General features: G+C 52.0%; 1 protein-coding gene across 4 annotated transcripts in view; it reads left to right on the top strand.

Annotated features, from left to right (window-relative positions):
- The window catches only part of PIK3R5 (phosphoinositide-3-kinase regulatory subunit 5), a 71,729-nt gene extending 51,474 nt beyond the window's left edge, over positions 1 to 20,255 (top strand). For 2 of the 4 annotated variants that reach the window (XM_080678005.1, XM_080678004.1), the window contains exons 6-19: positions 9,242 to 9,311; positions 11,651 to 11,825; positions 12,301 to 12,454; positions 13,131 to 13,214; positions 13,490 to 14,222; positions 14,344 to 14,506; positions 14,811 to 14,936; positions 15,432 to 15,560; positions 15,740 to 15,833; positions 16,035 to 16,111; positions 18,389 to 18,482; positions 18,558 to 18,640; positions 19,126 to 19,238; positions 19,371 to 20,255. In XM_080678005.1, the coding sequence (XP_080534131.1) occupies positions 9,242 to 9,311; positions 11,651 to 11,825; positions 12,301 to 12,454; positions 13,131 to 13,214; positions 13,490 to 14,222; positions 14,344 to 14,506; positions 14,811 to 14,936; positions 15,432 to 15,560; positions 15,740 to 15,833; positions 16,035 to 16,111; positions 18,389 to 18,482; positions 18,558 to 18,640; positions 19,126 to 19,238; positions 19,371 to 19,518 (2,243 nt within the window). In that variant the 3' untranslated portion in view covers positions 19,519 to 20,255. The other 2 variants (XM_080678006.1, XM_080678007.1) reach the window with 2 other exon arrangements.
- Positions 20,256 to 25,487: the final 5,232 nt, after the last annotated feature.

Genomic DNA, 25,487 nt, shown 5'->3' with positions numbered 1-25,487 from the left:
GGCATTTCCATTTAGTCAATAATCTTTCTCTTCATGCTTACAACTATTTTGCCTATGCAAAAAAAATAAAAATAAATAAAGAATATTTCCTTTTCCAGAGAAGATAAAATTTTAATAGGTAGAAATCAAACAATTGCTTATTTATTAAGACTAAGAGGATCACCTGAAGGACTATCAGACTGGTAAACAGGGAGCTAAGAGCTTTGCCATATAATGGCATTAACCAGTTAGAAGACATGAAAAAAACCCACAACAATTTGCAATGGTGACTACAAATATAAAATAAATAAAATAAATGCAACTAACCTAAATAGAAGAAATAAATTTAACCAAAGGATAAATAATTTAAAACACATGTTGCTAGATTGAGTCAATATTGTAATAATATCAGGTGTTTCCATGATCAAAATACCAACAACATCTTTTACAATTTAACAAAATAGAGAAAGTCTATCAGTGCTCTACAATAGCATTTACCCATGCATTTTATATATATTTATGTATTCTTAAAGAAGAGTAAGGATGGATATTTCCTTACTAGGTCTTTGAAGGTACCCTAAGGTTATGTAGTTATGAAAATCATACACTATTGGGAAAAGAATACATGAATAATGGAACAAAATAGAATAGCTAGGAACAAATGAAATAGTAAAAAATTGTTATATAACAAAGTGGCATCCTCAAATGGGTCCTGAAAAAAAAATTGGCCATTTAATAAGTGATATCAGGATAATGGAGAGACCATAAAAAATGAGTTAGAATTTTATCTCCAAAAAACAAAATTGTGTTTTATAAAAATATCTTATAGATGGATTAAAAGCTTAAGTGTAGAAAACAAGACCATAAAAGTAATAGAAGAAAAATAGGTTACCTGAGCTTAGAATGGAAATGGATTGTCCCTGCAAGACAAAAATTATAAAAGGCCAACAGATTTGAGAGCATGAAATTTAAAGCTCTTTATTTGGCAAAACCCACTATAAGTGAAAGGTAAATGACAAACTAAGAAAAATATTTTCAATAAAAATTAATAGTATTGAAACCCATGAAGAGTTCTTTTGAGTCAAGTAAAAATAGGCCAACACACTAATGAAAATTCGAATAAAGCATGCTTTAAGCACATCAAAAAAAGAACTAACAACAGCTGAGGAACAACTTCCAAGACATTCACCCTCATTAGTAATAAAGAAAATGCAAAACTTAGCAGTGAGACACCATTTTTCCCTAACAAGTTGGCAAAGATAAAAAAAAAGCCAGTATTGGTTAGGAAAAGGGGAGGCTGTGTTCTCTAAAACATTAAAAAGAATATCCTTTCACCCAGCAATTCCATTCCTAGAAATTTGAACAATTATGGCTATGTAAAGATTTTCCTACAAGGATGTTCATCAATGAGTTCTTTCTAGTAATCAACCAATTCCAAAAAACCTAAATATTGGACATGGCTGAGTATATTGTAGCAAAGTCGTTTGGTGGAATGCTAGTGCATTGTTAAAAATGATATAGAAATGTAATTACTGAGATCAGAAGGTGCTGGGTAACTTGAATTTTTAAAAAAGCAGGCCCCAAAATACTATGTATGTTGTAATCCCATTTTTTCTTTTAAATCTCTACACACCAAGCCCTATTTAGTACTGACATTGTTTCATTCTCATTGTACACATTATACACATAGAACGGAAGTACCAAATCTTATTCCCCAACAATTTACAAACCCTAGGAAGCTCAGGACTGAAGCTCTGTCTGTAGATTTCTTTGAGGGATTCATGACTTCCTTCCCCAACCAATCATCTATCTGATCTATCTGCCCCCAGCCAATCAGCTGTGTGTTGTCACAGAGCAGAGCAGGCACAGGCTGAGGTTGGCCATCACCCAAGTCTACCTATTGCATGGACCTCACTTCATGGGAGAGACTTGGTGGAAGAATTAAGAAATCAGGAAGACCCTGAGGAGAAGGTGCTGAACTAGGAAAGGTGCTTGGGCACATGATGAATCGAGAAATTGCCAGCCTAACTTTCCAAGGCACCCTAAATGAACAGACCAGTTTAAGTTTAATCTCTTTCATTCCCGTCCTTCCCACTGACCCCAAAGTAAGTAGATCTAGATCACTTCTGGGCTTCTCGCTGGTGACCAGAATTCCTTTCACAAGAATGCAAAGTTGTATTCCTGCTTATGATTTAGACGGAAAATACTTAAATGCAAATGCCTTGGCAGGACCTTCTATCTTCTATACCAAAGATGTAAACAACTTTCTTTGAAATGGCTGAGGGAGATGTTGGTTGTATGAGGGCTGTCACCTGCAATGTGGGGCGACCGCTTCCCAATTTCAAGTGGAGCCAGCTGGCCCTCCTCCGCTGAACGCACGCTATGCCTGGAAGTGTTTTTGTGGGCAGCTGAGCAGGAACTCTGTTCTGGGCAGCCCAGCGAGCAGATGTGGAGCAGAGGGGCGGGCTGTGGCGAGGCCCAGATGCTGGGACATGGGGTTCTAAGCCTGGGGGACAAGAGCCAGGCAGAGCAGCAACTGGAGCTGGACTCAGCACAGGGAGGACCCTTGGCACTCCTTGCCCTCCCCCCCACCCCCACACTGAGGGGCAATGTCCAGGGACCACGCGAGTCCTCAGATACGCCGGTGACCCAGGAGAAGGCAGATGTGTGGAGAGGGGATTCAGGCCAGGCTGCCCGTGCTAGGAACTTCTCTTCCAGGGAAAGCAGAACTGAAACAGGAAACCATCGCTTTTTCATGTCAGAGAGGCGTCTTCAAACAAAAACCAAGCTCTCAGACAAATGCATACCGAGCCCGTGTCCCAGATGTGTTCAACCCGTCACCGAGGGAACCAGCGACATGACAGAGCTGGTTTAGAGGAGGTTGCGAGAAACTGACATAAGTTTCTCATGCAAGCTAGAATAAGGTTGCAAAATTAGATACCAAATTAGTTAATATCATCTAGGAGAATAAAACTGTAACCTTTGAGGGTATCTTTTGTCCGGAACAAAACACTCATCTCACATCCACACGTTAACCTCTAATTTCACAGAACCTGAGCCCTCATCAACAGCAAATAGTAAGTTAAACAAAATTGACCCTCATCTGCAGGAGCCTTAAGTGGGCTTGTTAGAAAATGCTTCAGTGTGGTTTTGTGGAGGCATGTGGCTAAGTGCCCCGCTCCCAGCTGAGAGAGGCAGTGGGAGGAGCCATAGGGGGGCTGGAATGGAGGCTGGGAATGAGGCTCAATCACTTGGCAATTACCAGTACTAGGTATTATTAGACCTCTGTGGTTTCAAATCCTGGAGCTCTGGGACCGTTGCAAAGACATTTTACTTCTGGGAGTCTCAGTTTCCTCATCTATAAAATGGGAGGAGGCTATCTTCCTCTTAGAGGCTACATGCTGACCTACATTGATTTCACATTGCTTGGGCAGGAGGGTTTGGAGTGTGTTGGCTTAAGAGAGAGGTCCTGGCAAGGTCACAGGAAGAAGATGACCAGGGACCTGAAGAGTTGGGGCCTCCACCCAGGGAGCCTTAGGGAGCGAGTTGCCATGGAGATGAATGAAACAGTTTACTCCACTTTGATGTGGCTGGGTAGCAGAGGAAGTGGGCAGGTTATGAAGCCCAGGGCCTCCCCCTTCTTCCTGACTCCACCCCCAACAGGGTGCCTACTGGCTGTGCTCTGGGGCTGGCAGGAAACCTCACATCAGTGCTGCCAGGTCCTGCCCACCACAGCCTCTGGGGTTAAGCCCACATGTTTGTTGAATATTTACGCTGTGACCACATGGCTGCGCTCAGCACAATACTTGCCTGCAAAGAATTTATCTGTAATCCTGAGGAGTGACAGTGGGCATCCGATGTGTGAGTCACTCAGAGTGCCCCAGCCTCAATGCCTGCTTCTCACCCAGACCACGGCCCCATGAAGTAAGAGGGAAAAGCAATATTATTCCCATTTTGTACATGACACAACCAAGACTTGGAGAAGTTTGTTTCTTGCCCAAGCTATAGAGCCAGGTGTGAGAGAAGAAACATGGACCTTAGTATGACAAAGACGTCTGCTTTGTTACTTATTAGTTGGTGACCTGGGACAGCTTACGTAAGCTTTCCTTGTCAAAAGCAGGGCTGACATTGTGGTTGATGGTGGTGGTGGTGGTGGTGGTGGTGGTGGTGGTGGTGGCAATGGCTGCATTACCTGTGTGCTTACGGTGCACTAAACACTGCTAAGTGTCGGTCCCATTTATCCTCAGAGCAGCCCCCTGGATAGTTACTAGTATTTCCATCTTTCAGATGATGAAGCCGAAGGCCAGACAATTAAGGAGCTTTTCCGTGGTCACATAGCTAACAAGAGCTCTACCACTTGAACCCATGTCTGCTTGAGTCAAAAAAACTACCTTTTCACATTGCAAAATGCTGTGTTTCTTTCAAAAGACCCAGACAGGGGACTGCATGACTGACAGGCCCTGGGTGCTCCTGGCTCCCAAGCACCTTCTGCTTCTTGGGCAGTTTCTCCCGGCCCTTTCCTTTCGCTTAGTGCCCTCCCACCCTGGACCTCCTGCCAATCAGGAAAAAACCTGGATGGGGTCAGTGCTGCCTGTTGACTGGTGGCAGGTAAATTGTGAATATTCTTCAGTGGCAATACGTTTCACTTGGGACATTACTGATCATAAACATTTGCATCTTCTACTTTTTGTCTCTGATTATGGATTGAAAGGTTTAGGTCTCTTAAAGGAAAGTCAGCCAACACAGACTAGTAGGAGAGGGTCTGTGCTGTTTATACTCTGACCCCAGATACATGGGAGTCTTTCCCCCACACACCCGTTCCAGCTCCCCAGACACCAGCCGAGTGTCCACAGATTCAATCTAATTCCAATACTAACCACCTGGAGTCAGCACAGAACCCGCAGTGGAGGGCTCAGTCCCGAAAGACTGCCCCCACTTCAGATGCTAACCATAAGCCCAGGTCTCCCTTACGTTTGACCAACTAGCTACAAATCAGGATTTCCCAGAGTTCCCTCCTCAGGTGCAGTAATTTGCTAAAACAGCTCCTAGAAGTCAGGTGAACACTTTACTTACATCCACTGGTTTATTAGAAAGGATGCTATGAAAGATACAGAGGAACAGCTGGGTGAAGAGGTACAGAGGGTGAGGTCTAGAAGGGTCCTGAGTGTAGGAGCTTCTGTCCCTGTGGAGTTGGGTTACACCACCCTCCTGGCACCCACCCTGGGAGATTTCTGAACCCCATTGGTTAGGAGTTTCATGGAGATCCTACTAAGTAGGCATGATTGACTAAATCTTGGCTATTGATGATTACCTCAATCTCCAGCCCCTGCCCCCACTGAAGGTTGCTGGGGGAGGTCTGAAAGTTCCAGCCCTCAAATCAATCACATGGCTGGTTCCATAGGGCAACCAGCCCCCTGCTGGAAGCTATCTAGGGACCCACCCAGAGTCACCTCCTTAGCATAATCTCAGGTCCAGTTAAAAGGGGCTTGTTATAGATGCTGCTCTCACCCCATCACTTAGGAAATGACAAGGATTTTAGGAGTTCTGTCCCAGGAACTGAGGATGAACATATACACATAATAAATACAAATATACACTGAGTGGCCAGATTATTATGATCTCTGAATGCATAATAATTTGGCCACTCAGTGTGTATCCTATCTAATAAAAGAGAAACATGCAAATTGACTGTACCTCCGCTACGCCCACAAGCCACGCCCACCAGTCATGCCCACCAGCCAATCAGGAGCAAGTATGCAAATTAACCCAACCAAGATGGTGGTTAATTTGCATATCCAGGCACAGAGCGAAGACTGAAGACAGTGTAGAAGGAAGCCAAGTGCTGCAGAAGGGAGTGAAGCTGCCGAGAATCAAGCAAGCAGGTGGAGGAGAAGGGAGGGAAGCAGGCGGGTGGAGGAGAAGGGAGGGAAGCAGACTGCTGCAGGAAGCCCTATTGCAGGAATCTTCCTGCAACGGGCCTCTAGTCTATATATATTAGAGGCCTGGTGCATGAATTCATGCATGGGTGGGGTCCAGCCAGCCTGGCCAGGGGGAGGGGACAATTTGCATATTAGCCTTTTATTATATAGGATATACACTGAGTGGCCAGATTATTATGCATTCAGAGATCATAATAATCTGGCCACTCAGTGTATATTTCTCTCATCATATGTTACTATAGGGGGAGACTCAGGGAAGGAGTGGAAGGCAGATGTTCCAGAAATCATGGAGTGTGATTAATTGAGCCGGCTGCCTATAAAAGAAAGCCTGAAATAACAGTGGCTTACACTTTTACACCCTCCTCCCCCTCACTTCCTCCTGTTAACTGAAATGAGGATTTGATGGCTGGCACTCTAGCAGCCATCTTAGACAATGGAATGACCTTGAGGACGAAGTCTCCTGCCAAGGATGGAGGAGCAGAAATGGAGAAGCCTAGTCCCAAATGTTCATGGGACCACTAGTAGGAGAGGGTCTGTGCTGTTTTTACTCTGACACCTGGATTGCCTTCCACCTGATTTTTTGTTTTAATGTCTTTGTTGGGGGGTGGGGGAGTTTCATCTGATGCTCTGTGCTTCACTTGGGAACTGTTGGCATCCAGGATATCCAGCTCTGGAAATAACTCCCTCTGGGTGAGGGTGTGCCCAGGGGCACAGACATCCTCCTAAAAGTCCCCCAACAGCAAAATCAGGCACAGGGCAAGGTTATATGGAGTCTACATAGTGATATGAGGCAGCTCCCAGCTCTACCTCCCCTGCGGTCCCCAAATGAGACTATTCAGATATTATCCTATATAATAAAAGCCTAATATGCAAATTGCCCCCTCGGGAATTCCACCAACCGGGAGTTCGACTGCTTGATATGATGTGCGCTGACCACCAGAGGGCAGTGCAGAGTGAAGGAAGGCCCTGCCTGACAGCTGGCAGCTGGGGGAAGGAAGGCCCCCATCAGCCCAGATCGCCAGCCAGGCCTAGGGACCCTACCCTACCCTCTGGTCCTAAGATAAACAGGGAGAGAAATACAAGATGTGGCTGAATGTTCCTTGTCATGGAGACTAATGGAGAAGAGCAAGCTTCAAGGAGAAAGTGGTCAACAGTATCAAAGACTCAAAAAAAAAAAAAAAAAAAAGGCAATTCAAGGAAAATGATGATAAGGTTGAGGCCTTGGGTGTTGTGACTTCAGGAGGGCAGTTCAGGAGGGCAGGTCCGGCAGTCCAGGAGGGCAGTTCAGGAGGGTGGTTCAGGAGCATAATGGGATTGGAAGCCGATGGCCGGCATCTGGAAGAATCTGTTGGAGGGAGAGTGATCTTGCCGGCTGCTCCCCTCCCCAGGAAAGTGGCCAGCTGTGTGGCCTGCGTCAATAGAGGCAGAGTAGGAGGTGAGGCGATGAGTCCATGGGGTGTGGGTTACTGTTAAGGACATCCTATATAATAAAAGGGTAATATGCAGCCGAAACCGGTTTGGCTCAGTGGATAGAGCGTCAGCCTGCGGACTGAAGGGTCCCGGGTTCGATTCCGGTCAAGGGCATGTACCTTGGTTGAGGGCACATCCCCAGTGGGAGGTGTGCAGGAGGCAGCTGATCGATGTTTCTAGCTCTCTATCCCTCTCCCTTCCTCTCTGTAAAATATCAATAAAAATATATTTAAAAAAAAGGGTAATATGCAAATAGACCGAACGGCAGAACAACTGAACAACCAATCAAAGTGTAATATGCTACTGATATGCTAAGACTGCTCAACCACTCACTATGACGTGCACTGACCACCAGGGGGTCCCTCAGCCTGGCCTGCGCCCTCTCGCAATCTGGGACCCCTCATGGGATGTTGGAGAGCTGGTTTCAGCCCAATCCCACAGACCACTCCCCTTGGGAGGGTGCCAGATGCAGAGCTCACGCTGCCACAGCAGCACTCGCCTCTCCTGATCAGGACTGATTGGGTGCGAGCCCAAGGCAGGCACAGTGGGGATGAACGGGAGCAGCAGGTAGGAGCTGCAGGTGGCGTTGGACTGTGGGTTTCAGCCTGATCCCTGCAGGCCACCCAGAGGGACCCCACCTATGCACAAATTCGTGCACTGGACCTCTAGTCCCATGATAAAAGGAAAGAGCTGAAGAGTTGAGAGGAGGCAGCTTGTCTGTGTGCTCCTCGCGGGGAACCCGTGCTGGGTGGGCATCCTCATCCACTCCAGCGTTTTCCTGGGGGGCTTAAGGGGCACGGGGGTGGGGAAGATTTATTCTCATGTGTATGTGAGTGCTGCCAGACAGTGTTCCCAGTCCTGATAGGAGTAGCCACTGTCTGGGACTCTCCTATCAAAACAGATACAACAGTCATGTCTAAACATGTGACAATTACATAAAAGAAACACCAAACAGAAGGCCCAAATCAAAGCAAGTAGGTGCTAAATCAGAATGGCATAAATTGGCCATTTTCTTCCATGTGCTAGACAAACATCAGGGTCTTTCTTCTTGCTTTCTGCAATGCTTCCCGAGTGGATCGCCTTTCTGCTCCCCACTCCCACCAGCCCAGGCTGGCCCTGCCCCCGACAGGGAGACAGGAACCCCATAAAGACTTCCAAGTTCTAACAAGGGCACTGTTCCCTGAGGCCCAGCCTCTGCTCTGTCACCCTTGTCAGTGAGGAGAGCGAAATGTGCTTTGATCTCCTCCCGAGGGTGGCACAGAACTGAAGACACACTGTGGAGGGTCTGTTTCCAGCTGCAGAACTGAGCCAAGTTGCAGGAAACACTTCAGTTCATTTCTCCACACATTTGAAGTCAAGGAGGCCGGCAGGTGGACGGGGCGGAGAGGAAGGCTGCGAGGGAGCATGGTGCAGAGGCTCATTCTGGGAGGGACCCATCAGGGGGTCTGTGGTCCCTGAAAAGTTGTGGGAAGCCAGGCCAAGATGCTGGGGGAAGAAGAGTGTGTGGGAGGGGCTGAGGCTGAGGGGATGGCCCAAGGGTGCCCAGCACACCCACTGCAGGACACCCGGACTGAGAGAGGCCAGCCGTGACAGGAGCCAGGACTGCTGGAGAGCAGGAGACGGGCCTCGGTTCTCTTCTCAGGAGCAAAGCTTGGCAGGTGGCTGGAGCCAGGTGGGACCTGGGGCTCATCTTGTCAGAGGCCCTGTAGGCATTAGGTGTGATCTGCCCCTGGTCCTGAACCCCATCCAGGAACTCTCATCCTAACTGTCCGGTGCGGCCACTGTGGGGTACAGGCCACGTGCACCGATGGACCAGGTAAACGCAGGAATCTGTTCTTTTCCTTTGGCCACAGGAATCTCCTACCAGCGGCTGGTGAGGGCTGAGCAGGGTCTGCCCATTCGGAGTCACCGCAGCTCCACTGTGTGAGTGCTCTTGGGGAGGGAGAAACAGCATGGGGGTGAGGGTGGGGTCGGGATGGGGCTGCGCCCACTGTTCCACCATTCCTGCACCAGCACCCCTGCATCCCTCCCTCACTGCACCCCACCCAAGCCCCCAGCAGACAGGCTTAGACCTGGGACCCTGGAATTGCTGGTGATGTTTTGTGCACAGAGCCGCTTTCTTGGCTGAGGGTCTTTTCATCAGATTCCTAAACAGGTCTGAGACTTAAAAAAAAACAAAAAAAAAAAAACGTTAAGAATCAGCTGCATTGATCATGCCAGGTGCTAGGCACACATTACCTCACTTCACCCCACTTTTCAGATGAGGAAACTGAAGGTCAGAGAGGCCAAGTAATTCCCCAAGGTCACACAGCTACGAGTGCCTGAGCCAGGACCCGAACCTCAGTCTTCCTCGAAATCCCATGCTCTTCCCACAGTGTCTTTCTGCCTGTTTTTAAAGCAGTATTTTCCAAACTTTTTTTTTTTAACCAGAGTCTGCAATAAAGAATTCATTTTCTGTGACAGCCTGGTACACACACACACACACACACACACACACACACACACAGCTAAAACAGGTTTCATGAATTGAAACTTACCCTTACCTCCTAGGGTGAGCTCTGTCCCCTTCTATTCCACTTCATTTAAGAGGCAAGTCTGGTTGCAACTCCCCAAATGGATTGCATTGCCCACTTACCGGGCCAGGTCTGCAGTTTGACCAACACTAGAAGAGAAGCCTCCATTCTGAGGACCCTCCAGTGGGTCTCCGGGCGTGTGGGCGCTGTCTCTCCTGGACACCTGGGCGCCCAGACGCGTCAGCTCCAGCAGCAGAAATTGTAGTCACCCCCGCCCTCCCATCCCCTAGCAGTGCAGGTTTTGAGCGAGACAGCAGGTCCGAACGTATTTGTAAATGTTAGCTTAGCAAGTAAATAAGCTACCTCCCAGGCGGGGCAGGGGGCTGGTGAACGCTCACCAACATCGTCGGGCACTTACTGAGCTTTGGGCACTGCTATGGGCATCGCTGCTCCCTGCAATCCTCGTGCTCACCTTATGGAAAAGGTAGTTTTAAGGTCAGGGAACTGAGTTCCGAGAGGTGAGTAGAAGGTCTCGGGGCTGAGGATGAACTCACTTCTGTTTCCTGTGAGTTGGGAAGGATGGTTGGTTTTCCAGCGGAGATGGTGTGCCGGCAGCGAGGCACAGGCTGGCCGGACTGGTCCTGCACGCAGTGAATCAAGTGAGGCCATGTGTGCCCAGCACCTGGGATCAAGCCCGCAGTGAAGGAGAGGGGCTCAGTTAGGGGCTGCTTATGTGAGCCTGCCCCATTTTTCTTAAAAGAGAGAAATCAAACAGTTTCTCTCCATGATGATGCCTCTGACAGCGCCCAGTCCGGAGCCCAGGGCCCCGCTCTGGGCAGATGCCCACAGGGACTGGGGGGAGCGCCACCTGCCCGGCACTGCTTTGCGCTGGTGTGAACGCAGCTCGCAGCTGGGGTTTGGGAGAGAGCGCAGTGAAGGGGAGCCACGCGCACTAGCACCGCGATGGCTCAGCTGTCAGACGCGTTTGTTTGTTCGAGGAGATGCAGCGAAGAGGGTCGGCGTGGGCGTGGGCGAAACGAGAACCCTCCTGGGTTGTTAACTGTTAACTGAGTAATCAACACCTCGGGGTTCAAGGTTCTCAACATTTGTGTATGTTTGAAATTTTCATAATGAACAAACTTCACACTGGCACCGAGGAGGAGCCCGGGGTGGAGCGGGGACAGAGGCAGAGGTGGCTGGACACACACTCCTCCCTGGCCAGTGCCGGCTGTGTGATGCTCCGGCAGTTAGAAAAGGGTCCCCTGGGCAGAGGACTCGGATGCAGCCCTGACTTGGCCCGCCTTCCTCCTGGCAGATGCCACCTTACCCTGCAACCCGTGGCTTGAGGAGCAGGGCGGGGACCGAAATTTCAGCCCCCCTGCACCACGGCATGTGTCTGTCCACTTCCCCCTTCCAGCCACCTCACCTAAAACACAGTCTTCTCTTGAGTAATCTTACATCCATTCAGATGTCCTGTAGAAAAAAATGTTTATATAAAGATTAAGGTAAAACTTTTTTTTAAAAAATTGAGTTCAGTGTTTCAAAGGTCTTTGAAAACCCTGGGGGGAAAATGCTCAAAAGTAGACCATACGCTTTCCTCTTAGAACGGGGACCCTTGAGCCCCCACCTCTCTCGTGGCCTCAGGCCCTACCTGGGCTGTGAGGAGGCCCGGGCCTCGGAGGGACACAACCCCAGCATGAGGCCTGTGGCTGCGCCCTGGTGCCCACAGCCACTCCTCTGTGCCCCCAGCACCGTGCTGCTGCTGAACCCCGTGGAGGTGCAGGCAGAGTTCCTCGCCGTGGCCAACAAGCTGAGCGCGCCCGGGCACTCGCCCCACAGCGCCTACATCACCCTGCTCCTGCACGCCTTCCAGGCCACCTTCGGGGCCCACTGTGACCTCGCAGGTCTGCACTGCAGGCTGCAGGTATGTGTCTGGGGCCCGGGGTCAACCCTGCCCCCTTCTCACAGACCTGTGTCTGCTCCATCTTCGGGCTGCAGTCTCCAGGGTACACTGGCCTCCTCACCCCAGGGCATGGCGGGCGGTGGTTGGAGAGCTGGCCTTGCTAAGAGGCTCTCTGTTGTGCTGGGGCCTGACCAGGGTGGATGGGACCCGCCTCAGGGGAATGAGATTCAGACTGAAGCTGGAGACTGGTGTCTGGTCCCAGCGCTGGGACAGGCCAGCTGTGTGGCCCTGGACAGATCCTCTGGCTCCGGGCCCTTCTCTCATGACCATGTCCTGAGATGGCGGGTGGGGGCAGGCCTGGCTCCCAGTCTATGGGTGGAGATGGGTGATGAGGCTGGGAGGGCCTGGGCCCTGCTGCCCTCGGGAAAACCTGGGAAGTGGCGGCGGGCAGCCGGCCATGGCACAGGAGCAAGCCAGTCGCCTCCTGGGGTTCCAGGCCAAGGCCCTGGCCGAGCTCGAGGACGTCTACACGGAGACGGCAGAGGCCCAGGAGCTGGCAGCTGGCATCGGGGATGCCGCCGAGGCCCGGCAGTGGCTCAGGACCAAGCTGAAGGCGGTGGGAGAGAAAGCCGGCTTCCCCGATGTCTTAGGTGAGGCTCTGGGACGGGGGGCCCACATTCCCCGTCGCCTGCTCTGACTCCCACCGTGAGCAGTCCAGGTCGGCCTGGAGGCTCTGCTCCACACAGTCACTTGGGGACCACGCTCTTCAACATGTCCTCCACACTGGTGCCTGGTTCCTGCCTGCGGGGTCAGGGCTGGGCGCGTCATGTGGGGCTGTGGGGAGAGGAAAAGTGTGTGCTAATCAAGGACAGGGGCCTTTTATTTGGCATGAAGATAATACGGAAGTTGCACACATCACATCGACACATATCCCCTTGCCCACTTTAGTCACATGGCCACACCTCACCCTGAGGAGCCTGAGAAAATTCCTCTCCACAACGGTGTTACCACAGAAGGGGCACAATATCCTCACATCTGAAGGGAGAGTGCCCTTGTTTTCCCGTTTGGACCCTGTAAGAGGAGAATCAAAGTGTGTGCCCGCCACATTTACACAGCATTCAAAAGGGCATGGCACCCCACAGTGCCCTCTGGCTGCGAGCCAGCATCCCAGCTCTCAGCTCCAGTTCAGCCTTGGCCCACCCAGCTTCACGGCCTGGCCCACCCTCTCCCAACTCTGCCCTCTTCTCTAAGGCGAGGGCACTGGGCTGGCCAATCTCAGGGCTCCTTCCCAGGCGTCACCTTGGCTGGCCCCACCCGTTCTTACAGATACTGCGAATCCCGGCAAGCTCCGCACCATCCCCATCCCTGTCGCCAGGTGCTACACCTACAGCTGGAAACAGGACAGCTTTGGTAAGCAGCCGGCTGGGGCCCCGTGGTGCCCACCTCAGCGGCCTAGGCTCTCTTCCCAGCCCGTCTGTGCAGCAGCCTCCACTCCCCATCAGCTCGCTGGCCTGAGCAGGCTCTGGGCAGGGCAGAGGCCGCACTCTGAGTCCTGGGCTGGACTTGATCCGCCTTCTGGCATCTCCTCCCCAAGTCCATTCTGTCTGAACCTGTCACCCTCCCAAAGGTGAGCGGGAGAGGGTTCCTGGGCCGGACACCCAGCGGTGCCTCCCTTTCCCGTGCAGACGTCCTGCAGGAGATGCTGCTCAAGGAACAGGAGCTGCAGCAGCCGGGGCTCCTGGGGGACGAGGACGAGGACGAGGATGAGGACGAGGAGGAGGAGGAAGAGGAGGAGGAGGACTTGGAAACAGATGGGCAGTGTGCCCAGAGGGACTCACTGTTTTCCACCAGCTCGGAGGCCTCCCGTGACTCCGCCCTGAGCCTTGCCTCATCCCAGGCCTCGGGGGCCACCCTCTCCAGCCAGTTGCTGACCTCCTTTGTCTCGGGCCTCTCTGATGGCGTGGACAGTGGCTACGTGGAGGACAGCGAGGAGAGCTCCCCGGAGTGGCCCAAGAGGCCGGGCGGCCGGGAACGCCGGGCCTACCGCAGGCCCGGACAGAAGTTTAACAGGATCTACAAACTGTTCAAGAGCACCAGCCAGCTGGTGCTGCGGAGGGACTCTCGGGGCCTGGAAAGCAGCCCGGACTCAGCACTGCCCCTGCGGCGGGCCGGGAGCCTCTGCAGCCCCCTGGACAGCCTGGCACTGCCCCCCACCCGCGCCCAGCGCTCCCGCTCCCTGCCCCAGCCCAAGCTCAGCACCCAGCTGCCCAGCTGGCTCCTGGCGCCCGCCTCACGCCATCAGCGCCGCCGCCCCTTCTTGAGTGGAGATGAGGACCCCAAGGCTTCCACCCTCCGCGTTGTGGTCTTTGGCTCTGATCGGATTTCGGGGAAGGTAGCTCGGGCCTACAGCAACCTGCGGTAAGAGCCGGACTGGGTGCGTCGGCCGGGGTGGCAGGGTGGTGGTGCTGGTGGCATCTCAGGCTTCAGCTTAGGTCCCACAGGGCCCCGGGGCACCTTCTCACCACCTTCTTGTTGCCAGGCTGCTGGAGAGCAATCGCCCCCTCCTCACCCGGTTCTTCAAGCTGCAGTTCTTCTACGTGCCCATGAAGCGAAGCCCGGGGACCTGCTACAGTGCCTGCTCGGCCCCTCGGAGCCAGACACCGCCCCTCCCCCCCGAGTCCCCGAGGCACCCCCTCCCTACAGTATGTCCTGGCCCTGCACCAAACGGGTGGGAAAGTAGATGGACATGAGCAGGTCGCAGTCATCCGAGAGGGCTGGTTGGAGGCCACCAAAGCCATCACTGGTTGTGGGGCACCTTCTCCCACCTGGCCTTTGCTCCCAGGAGTGGTCCCCGCCCTGCACTTGGGGTGGCGTTTTGCTGTGTGACACAGACGTGTCCAAGGGCGACGGGTGGGGCGGGGGGAGCTCAGATTAGGGCTGCAGGGCTGCCCAGGGCCTTGGCAGGCCTCTTGGGTCGCTGGGCATGACACTCGCCCCTTGTCTCAGGAGCTGGGCACGGCCCAGTGGGAGGAGAGCACCAACGACATCTCTCACTACCTCGGCATGCTCGACCCCTGGTATGAGCGCAATGTGCTGGGCCTCATGCACCTGCCCCCCGAAGTCCTGTGCCAGGTAAGTGGCCCCTGGGAGGGAAGAGAAGGCCCACTGGCTGGGGTCACCAGGGCCTGGCTCAGAAGGCCCTGGTTTGGGGAGGTCCAGCTCGAGGACTCCACGGAAGACCAGGGTGCACTTGGGGATGAGCAGGGAGAGCAGGGGAGAAGCAGGACAGGGCTCTGGGGGCAGGGGTGGAGTCACCACAGTGACAGGGAGGCTCCTCAGAAGGATCCAGGGGACCCGGGGCTTCAGCCCCCGTCCTCAGCTCCTCTCTGTCCAGCTCTGCCAGGGGCCTTCCTGAGCCCCCGGGCCAGGTCGGGAGAGGTGTGGAGACCGGCTGTGGGTGCTCCCCTGGCCGTCTGTTTCCTGCTTTCGCCTCACCACCCCTCCCTGGCTCTCTCTTCTGCGTCTCTCTGCATGTGTGTGCATGTTCCTCTGCCTCTTCCTCTCATCTCCCCTTTCCCTCCCACTCGCTGTCCACCTGCCCCTCTGGCTCTGGCTCCCCCGATGCAGCAGTCCCTGAAGGAGGACTCCCGGCCCCTGGAGGGCTCCCCCACCCAGCTGCCCATCCTGGCCGACATGCTGCTCTATTATTGCCGCTTCGCTGCACGGCCGGTGCTGCTGCAGGTCTACCAGACAGAGGTGAGTGCCCTGCCGCCCCAGCCACCTGCTCCCTCGGACTCACGGGCAGGCCTCCCTCACATCACCGGGCCCCAGCCTGTGCCCCGTCCCCACCCCATGGCAGCCCCCAGCCCTGAGCCAGAGGAGCCTGGTGGGTCCCTGCAGGGGTCCACACTGATGCCTGGTCTTGTCCTCTGCAGCTGACCTTCATCACCGGGGAGAAGGCCACGGAGATCTTCATTCATTCCCTGGAGCTGGGTCACTCTGCTGCCACACGAGCCATCAAGGCTTCAGGTGAGTGCTGCCTGAGTCCTTGGAGACAGGTGGAGCGGGGGCGGAGGGGGGGGGGCGGGGAGCAGGAGGTGGAGCTCCGGGGAGGGAGAGCACTGGGAGGCAGGGTCACCGGAAAGCAGGGCCAGAGGTGGGGGGCGGGGAGGTAGAGCTCCAAGGTCTGCAAGTGGCACTGAGTGAAGGGTCTGTCTGTGTGTGGCACAGGTCCTGGCAGCAAGAGGCTGGGCATTGATGGGGACCGGGAGGCCGTTCCTCTAACACTACAGATAATTTACAGCAAGGTAAGACGGCACTGGGCCACCGCCCTCTGGGGTCTGCTCCTGATCCTCCTCACGCAGAGCCAGACTCAGGTTCCCGGGCCCCAGTTTTCAAGCTGGAGACCGCAGAAGGCTCTGCCCCTCCTGAATGTGCCCAGCAGCTCCCGTGAAGTGTCAGGGCCTGGCTACAGGGCGAGGGTGGAGAGTGGGGCAAGGCTGGGGCTTCCAGAGGCACCATGAGGGAGAGGCCATGGTCTGGGGGCCGGTGTGCCAGGTTGGGTGCATTGGAGGTGGGATTAGTGGGATAGGGAGTGAAGAGATATTTGAGGTAAGAGAGGAAGGGGTGCCCATGAGCATGAGTCTCTGAGCATGTCATATTTTGGGGGACAGGCCATGAGAACCTTGACCTCACAAATGGGGGCCCTCCTGCCTTCTTTTCTTCCTTTTTCAACCATTCAAAAGATATTTATTTAGTACCGACTCCTGCCAGGCCCTGTGCTGGGTAAGGGGGAATGCAGTAAGCAGGAAGGGATGGTCCCTGCCCTTAGCTTTTTCAGAAGAGAGAGACAGGCAGGAAACAAGGAAATGGCCAAGGTCATGTCTGACAAGGCAATCAAAGGGTTCATGGGATGGTGATCATGGGCTACTTTACATTTGGTGGCCATGGAGGTGGGCAGGCGGGACTGACCCTGAGAGCTGTGTGCCAGGTGTTTAGCACCTACTGAGTCCCAGACATTGTTCTGGGCACAGGTAGTGTTGTCAAGAGTGAACAAAATGCTTACAGCCTGGAGGGATGGTAGGCACTGGTTAGATGGACCCACAGATGTATAATTACAATTGTGACAAACAGACGAAGGAGAGGTACATGGTACTGGGAGAACCTCCAGGGGATTCTTCAACCCAGTCAGGAAAGTTAGATGCTTCCTAGAGAAGCGACATTGAGTCAGTATTGGGGGGGGGGGGGGGGGGGGCGGAAAACAGGGGTTAGTTAGTTAAGCTAAAAAGAGAGGGATGTATTCCCCAGACAGAGGAAGCAGCATGTTCAAAGGCCCTGTGGTAGAAGAGAGCATGAACAGCAAAGGTGATGAGGTGAGGCTAAAGAGAGAGGCGGGGCCAGAATACCAAGGGCCTTAATTATAGTGAGAGGAGTTTTGTCCAGTCACAAGAGCATATATTCTTTGAAGGGGCTTAAGTTTGGGGTAGTGCTGGGAATGTGTGTGACATGATCAGATTTGAGGTTTAGAAGTTCCCTCTGGCAGCTCTGTGGAGAACAGATCGGAGGGTCCACAGGGGACACGGCAAGGCCCATAGAAGGCTCCGGTGGTTTTCCAGGAGAGAAACGTGGCAGCCAGGTCTAGGCTGGTGGTGGTGGAGATGGAAAGGAATGGGGGCTATACGTAGATTATGTGAGCAGCAGGGCTTAGGGATGGGTTGGAAAAAAGAGGGGCCTGGACTCCCAGATTTCAGTCTTCTGAAACTAATAGTACGTTGTCTCAGAAGCAGCCCAGGTCCCATAGCAGCAGATCAGGAATGTGGGACATGTGAGTTTGCAGTGCCCTTGAGAGGTAGAAGGAAGAAGTCAGAGCAGGCAGTTGGATGGATGGGCCTGAACTCAGACATGAAATATGAGGAGGGGTGTATAGGTGGTCGAGGTTCCCTAATGGAGAACGTACAAGTGCAAAGAGCAGAGGAGCCAGGAGAAGGTCCTGAGACCCGTGTCATGTGACCGCAGGCTGAGGAGGGTGTAGTGCTGAGCAGAGGCCCCAGCTGAAAGGTGGTGGGGAGCCAGGAGTGTGCCCTCACAAAAGCCCAGGAGAGGAGAGGGGTGAACAGAAGCAAATTCTCTTGCAAGGGCAAGTGAGCTGACCTTAAGATTGACCAAGGACCTAGAAACCCTCTTGGGTTTGGCAACATGGAGGTCCCCAATGAAAGGGAGTTCCAGGCTGGCTCTGCCAGGAGCTCCAGGCCTGTGGGCCCCTCTCTTCCTCACTCTGGGCTCAGCAGGAGGTCATCAAGACCACCCCTTAAGGTGTTCAGCTCTCATGTCCTATGACCTGGTCACAGGCTGACCCATGAACCAAGCCAGTGACATGACGCCCTCCCCAGAGTCAGCAAGGTCTACACAGGGGCCAGGGCTCTCAGTGAAGGAGCTGGCAGACCTGGGTGAATGAGAGAGAGCTCCCTGGGTGTGCCCACGACAGGCAGCTCTGGGCCCTGACAATCTGGGCCTCCTCTTTGAAGGGAAGGTGGCAGGCAACGGGGCCCTGAGCTGAGAGAGGACCTGGTTTGCTGTCTTTCCAGGGGGCCATCAGTGGACGAAGTCGCTGGTCTAACATGGAGAAGGTCTGCACCTCCATCAACCTCAACAAGGCCTGCCGGAAGCAGGAGGAGCTAGGTTGGTCAGGTGGGCAGTGCAGGGGTGGTGGCAGGGAGGGGCTCTGAGCCTGGCCTGAGCACCCCTGCCCTTCAGACTCCGGTGTAGAGTCCCTGACGCTAAACCTGACGGAAGTGGTGAAGAGGCAAAACCCCAAATCCAAGAAGGGCTTTAACCAGGTAAGAGCTTCCCTCTCCTTGAAGCCACACCCTCAGGAGACTTACTGGGGGGTGTGCACCCGTGTGTGTGCACGTGGGCATGTTGTGTGAGAGGAAGGGTGTCCAAGGCTATGGGGACTGTGGGTGGGAGGAGAAGCAGGGTGAGGGGTGAGGTGTGGTGTGTGCACACACGTGGAGTGCTGTGCGGCGTTAGGAGGAAGGGAATATGTGGTGTGGAAGGGTTCTGCCCTAAGTCGGAGGACCCCCAGGACTCTCACCGCAGGGGGTGGGGGTGGGGGGCAGAGCACGGTGCAGCTTCTCCTCTAGGGCACTTGCTTCTTCCAGGCTCAGGAAAGGGCAGAGGCTGGGGCGGAGCCAGGGCCTGAGCCGTGCACAGAACCCCTCCCCTGAGCTGGCCATTCGCCTTAGAGAGCTGACAGACAAATGCCCACCCCACCCCAGGGGAGCAGGCAATTCCACGGGACTGACCTCGGCCTTCCTTCCAGATCAGCACCTCGCAGATCAAAGTGGACAAGGTACAGATTATTGGCTCCAAAAGCTGCCCGTTTGCGGTGTGCCTGGACCAGGATGAGAGGAAGATCCTGCAGAGTGTGGTCAGGTAGGATGGGGCGCCGCTCTCCCCAGCTGAGTGCGGGTGAGGGAAGGGGTCAGTTTCTGAACTGTTCCCATCCAGAGGCCTGGAAGTTGCTGGAGGGACGTGAGCCTGTCCTGACTCCTGCCCCGCCCACAGGTGTGAGGTCTCACCTTGCTACAAGCCTGAGAAGAGCAGCCTCTGCCCCCAGCCCCAGAGGTCGCCCCACTCACCAGCCCAGGCCACGCCCGATCTCTGCTCCCTCCTCTGCCTGCCCATCATGACTTTCAGCGGAGCTCTGCCCTAGCGGGGCCCTGCACCCACCGTCCCCGCACCCCCACCCCGCCCACCCCGGACAGAACGACCAGAAGCAGCCTCTTCCAAGCCTCTCCAGACGGTCGGCTGTGAGGGTCTCGCTCCTGGTGGAGAACCACACGGGCCTGCGCTGAGTCAGGGTCCTGCTGAGGGCCCTGCCCTGGGCAGGGCAGGGCAGGGCGTCAGTGGTTTCTGGGGCCTCGGGGCTCTGCTTGGGACAGAAACAGGCTTTAGGGAGAGAGGGGCCTGGCCACACAGCCCCTCAGGTTCCTGAGGTAGAAAGGAGAGCTGACCTCTGAGGGCCCCGGCCACCAACATGGTCAGAATCCTTTCTAGAAGGACTGGAGGCCCTGGTGCTCTGCGGTCTGGGTTAGGCCTCCTCTCCCAACCTGCGGCCCGCGGGGCCCACTCCTTCCTTTGTCAAAGGCCTGGGAAACCCTTTGTGTCTGGAGTCCAGTCCCCTTGACTCCAGAAATAGGGATGAGACTTTTCATTCCTGACCTTCAGACTAGCCCCCATCTCTGTCCCCGCCTGTCTCTCCCCCTACCTCTCTCTCTTCCACTCTCTCTAAAAATCAGTGAAAAAAGATCCTCAGGTGAGGAATACTAGAGAGAGAGAGAGAGAGAGAGAGAGAGAGAGAGAGAGAGAGAGAGAGAGAGAGAGAGAGAGAGAAGGAAGGAAGGAAGGAAGGAAGGAAGGAAGGAAGGAAGGAAGGAAGGAAGGAAGAAAAAGAAAGAAAGGAAGAAAGAAAGAAAGAAAGAAAGAAAGAAAGAAAGAAAGAAAGAAAGAAAGAAAGAAAGAAAGAAAGAAGGGAAGGCTAGGGCAGTGGTCGGCAAACTGTGGCTCGCAAGCCACATGCAGCTTACGAGCCGCCGTTTGCCGCTCTGTTGACTAATGAGTTTGCTGACCACTGGGCTAGGGCGATAGGGTGGAGGGCAGGGCCGGGGCCAGGATTTAAACTGGTGGAGGTGGGGAAGGGAACCATGCTAGCAGACAATTGTATGGTGCACAGACCCCCTCCTTCCTCTCCTCCTGCTTCATCCTGATCCAAAGGTTCTGGGCCTATAGGCGCCCAGAGTATTCACAACTGGAGAGAAGTGGACAGAGCCGGCTCCTATCCGGAATCGCAATTCCTACCGTTCCAGCCAGGCACCAGAGAGCGGTCGGCTATATACCTTCAATCTTTTTTATTGTGTGAATAGGATGACCTACTATATGAGCGAGGGATATCCAAGAATAAATGAATTGAATTTAATATTATTGTTAAATAAAACATTAATCTTGTATTTAAAGACCTAGAATTATTTTTGTTGTGTGACAATTAACTACTAGTTGGGCAATTCACATAAATTATTTCACCGACAGCAGAAATAAGATTCTTGGGGGTTGTTTTGTTTATTTGGGGAATTTTCTTCTCTGTAGAAAATGTATTTGTGCTTAAATTTTCCCTGACACTGTTCCATTTAAGCCTTATCATGCTGCTGAGAGCAAGGAAAGTCAGCTCGATGCGGGCCCTCCGGATCTGGGGGTGTTTTCAGTCTTGGAGCACAGGGAGGGAGAGAAGAGGAGGCAAAGGGGTGGTGGAGGACACCTGTGGCCTGGGAGAAGTACAGAGACCAGACAAAACTGCTCCAAACACAGCTGCAGGAGATGGAGAAACACAGAACCGTGAGCTGTTGCAGGTCTGCACTGGCCTCTCTTGCAAACAGTAAAGCACACCTGGTGCTCTGTGCACTAACTGTGCTTATTTATTCTCGCTTATGCATCTGTAGGACATCGAGGGATCCCTGGACCTAGAATGGGCTCAGCGGGGCTGGGTTCGAGCTGCAGGTTGGGCTTTGTTCTGCTTGGTGGGTCTCTCAGGCACCTTGGGTCAGCATGTTAGCACTAGACAGGAAAGCAGAGACAGGTGATGCCTCCTAGGGCCTGGGCCTGGGACTGGCACAGCATCTCCTCCTAACATTCAACTGGCCAAAAGTGAAGAAGCACAACAACTCTTAATTCAGCAAATCTCATACAGAATAAAAACAAAATTACATGAGAAGAGCACTTCACTTCTGATTTCTTTCCAAAATCCCACAACCCTAGTCTAATGAAGAAGGTATCAGATAACCCATGTGGGACATTCTACAGGATAATCTGACCAGTTCCTCGGACAGTCGGTGTCATAAAAAACAAGGAAGGACCAAAGGAGATGTGGGAAACCTGAAAACTAAATGCAATGTGGTACCAAGGGTTGGCTCATGAAACAGAAAGAGAATATTAATGAAAAAACTGGTGAAATTCCAATAAAGTCTGGAGTTTACTTTTTAAAACACACAAGCACCTCATTGTCAAACTCCTGGGGGGAGGGGGGAGGGAGGGAGGTAATGAAGAAAACTTAAAGACAGCCAAAGGAAAAAAAAACATGTTATCATCAAAGGATCAACAATAAAACTGAGATCTCTCTTCTCAACAGTAACAACAAGCCAGAAGATAACGAAATGACACCCTCAAAGAGCTGAAAAACCCATCAACCTAGAATTCTATACCTAGTATTGTCCAATGATTTTTAAAAAATTATACATTGTTCATAAGAGATATACTTTAAATCTAAGAACACAGAAAAACTAAAAGGATAACATCATGCACACCTGACCCAAAAAGCTAGTGGTGCTACACTAATATCAGACAAACATTTTTAAGGCAAGAAGCATTACAGAAGATGAAAAGGGACATTTTATAAAGATCAAAGAGTCCATCCAACAAAAAGATACCACAATCATGAATCTGCATGCATCCCATGACATGCATTTAAACTATAAAGCAGAAACTGGCATAGTTGACGTCTCCCCAGCCATAGTGAAATACTTTAACACACTTCTTTCAATAGCTGATAGAACAAATAGACAAAAAATCAGTAGTGATATAGAGGATCTGGACAAAATAATTAATAAATGTGATCTTGCCCATCTGGTATGGCTCAGTGATTGAGTGTGGACTTATGAACCAGGAAGTCATGGCTCAATTCCCAGTTGGGGCACATACCCAGGTTGCAGGCTCCATCCTCAGTAGGGAGGATGATCAATGAGTCTTTTTCATCATTGATATTTCTATCTCTCCCTCTCCCTTCCTCTCTGAAATCAATAAAAATATATTTTAAAAATATATAAATAATCCTATCCTATATAATAAAAGGCTAATATACAAAAAGACCAAACAGCAGAACAACTGGAACAACCCAACAACCATACAACTGGTCACTATGATGTGTGCTGACCACCAGGGGGCGTGTGCGGAACATGGTGGGCATTGGCGGTGGCGAGATGGTGGAGCAGGTGAGTGAGGGCGCCAGACCAAGGCAGGGCACCAGTTACTGTCATTGGGGCGAGCCTCTGGTGGTTACTGAAACTTCTTTGCTCCCATGCGCCACAGTCCCGCCCAGCGCTCTCACCTGCTGACAGCGCCAGCCCCACTCACACCCGCAGCCAGCACTGGAGCCACTGCTCGGAGCCACTGCTTGCACCCGCTGCTGGTGCCAGTCCCGATCACTCAGTGCCCCTGAGGGCTTCTCCACCACCCCTGCTCTTGAGGGGCGATCAGGGCAACAGCCACCACTTGCACCCACTGACAGCACTGGCCCTGCTTGCACCCGCTGCTGGGGCCAGCCCCAACCGCTCTGCCCAGTCAGCGGGTGCAAGCAGGACAAGTGGGAATGGTGGCAGCAGGAGCAGGGCTGCTGGCAGACAGGGGACAGGGGGCCTCAGCAGGAGGGGCCAGGTGGGGGTGTGGAGGATGGGCCGAGACCCACCCCTGTGCCTACCATAGCCTTGCGGCCCACAGTTCCTTTCAAGGTGCACAAATTCATGCACTGGGCCCCTAGTAAATAAATAAAATGAATGTGATCTTTTTGAAATAGAACACTGTGCCCAACAACAGAATTCACATAACTTTTAAATACAAATAGAATATCAAATTTCAAATGATTGAACTCAAAGTATGTTCTCTGACTACACTGAAATTAGACTATCAATAAAAATATTAGCCCTAGCCGAAACCGGTTTGGCTCAGTGGATAGAGCGTCGGCCTGCAGACTGAAAGGTCCCAGGTTCGATTCCGGTCAAGGGCATGTACCTTGGTTGCGGGCACATCCCCAGTGGGAGGTGTGCAGGAGGCAGCTGATCGATGTTTCTCTCTCATCGATGTTTCTAGCTCTCTATCCCTCTCCCTTCCTCTCTGTAAAATATCAATAAAATATATTTAAAAAAAAATATTAGCCCTAGCCAGTTTGGCTCAGTGGATAGAGCATCGGCCTATGGACTGAAGGGTCCCAGGTTCAATTCCAGTCAAGACCAGGTACCTTGGTTGCAAGGTCCTGGCCCTGGTCAGGGGCATGGGCCCTAGTCAGGGGCATGCGGGAGGCAACCAATCGATGTGTCTCTCTCACATCAATGTTTCTCTCTGTCTCTCCCTCTCCCTTCCATTCTCTCTAAAAGTCAATGGAAAAAATATCCTTGGGTGAGGATTAATCTGTAATAATAAAAGCATAGTATGCTAATTAGACCGGATGTCCTTCCGGACATCCATCCTGATGACCTTCTGGATGAAGCCAGGGCTGCAAGGGAAGCCGGAGTCCCGGGTCCCAGACATAAGCAAGTGCCAGCAGCTGGGGGAAAGAAGGCCTACTCTTGCACGAATTTCGTGCATCAGGCCTCTAGTATAAAATATTAATTCCAACTGATTGGGAATTAAGCACAACATCCCTAAATAATTCACAGGTCAAAAAAATTAAAAAAAAATGGAAGCTAGAAAATATATTAAACTGGTTAATAATGAACATATGATATTGAAACTCTTAGGATGCTAAAGCAATGCTTAGGAGAAAATTTATTGCCATAAAAAGCATATCTTAGAATCAAGCAATAAGCCAGAGAAAGCCAGAGAAAGAACAGTAGATCAATCCTAAAGAAAGTAGAAGGAAGGAAATAGTGTAAGAACAGAAATCTATAAATTAGAAAACCAACATACTAATTGATAAACCCCAGCAAGGCTGATGAGAGAGAGAATTATCAATATCATGAATGAAAAACAGGTCCTATACACACTAAAAAAGATAATAAAAGGATAGTACATATTCACCAATAAATTAGGCACTTTGGGTAAAATGAAGAAATTTCTCAAAAATACAATTTGCCAATTTGAAAGAAATGGTTATACTGAGTAGGCTAATATAGTAAAGAAGTTGAAACCATTATTTTAGTAATTAGACTGGAAGCAAATCATCTTTTTACTGTCTCCGTTGTAACACATTTTTCAGAATATCATACAGTTGAAACTATGGCAGGGGTCCTCAAACTACGGCCCGCGGGCCACATGCAGCCCTCCGAGGACATTTATCTGGCCCGCCGGGTGCCGCTGCCTGTCCTGCTTAGCAGCCAACTCATCCTGGGCCCGCAGTGTGCATAGGAATTTGTTCATAGTTTTTTTTTTTAAACTATAGTCCGGCCCTCCAACGGTCTGAGGGACAGTGAACTGGCCCCCTGTTTAAAAAGTTTGAGGACCCCTGATTGTAGCCTTTTACAATTGACTTCTTTCACTTAGCAATATGCATTTAAGGCGCTTCCGGATCTTCTTGTGGTTTCATAGCTCATTTCTTTCTGTTGTTGAATAACATTCCATTGTATTGATGTACCCTGATTTGTTTATTCATTCACCTACTGATGGACATCTTGGTTGATGCCAATTTTGGGTAGTTACGAATAAAGCCACTATAAACATTGATGTACTGCGTTCCGTGTGGACGGGTATTTCCAACTTATTTGGGTAAATACCAAAAAGCACAATTACTCAACTATATGGTATAAGCATGTTTAGTTGTAAAACAAATGCCAGGCTGCCTTCCAAAGTGGCTGTGGCCCTTTGCACTCTCCCCAGGTGGATGAGAGTTCCTGTGGCTCCACAGCTTCATCAGCACCTGGTGTT

The sequence above is a fragment of the Plecotus auritus genome (genome assembly GCF_963455305.1).
Source record: "Plecotus auritus genome assembly, chromosome: 7".
NCBI lineage: Eukaryota > Metazoa > Chordata > Mammalia > Chiroptera > Vespertilionidae > Plecotus > Plecotus auritus.
Note: the sequence above shows the minus strand (reverse complement) of the source record. Positions and strands in the feature narration are given on the sequence as shown.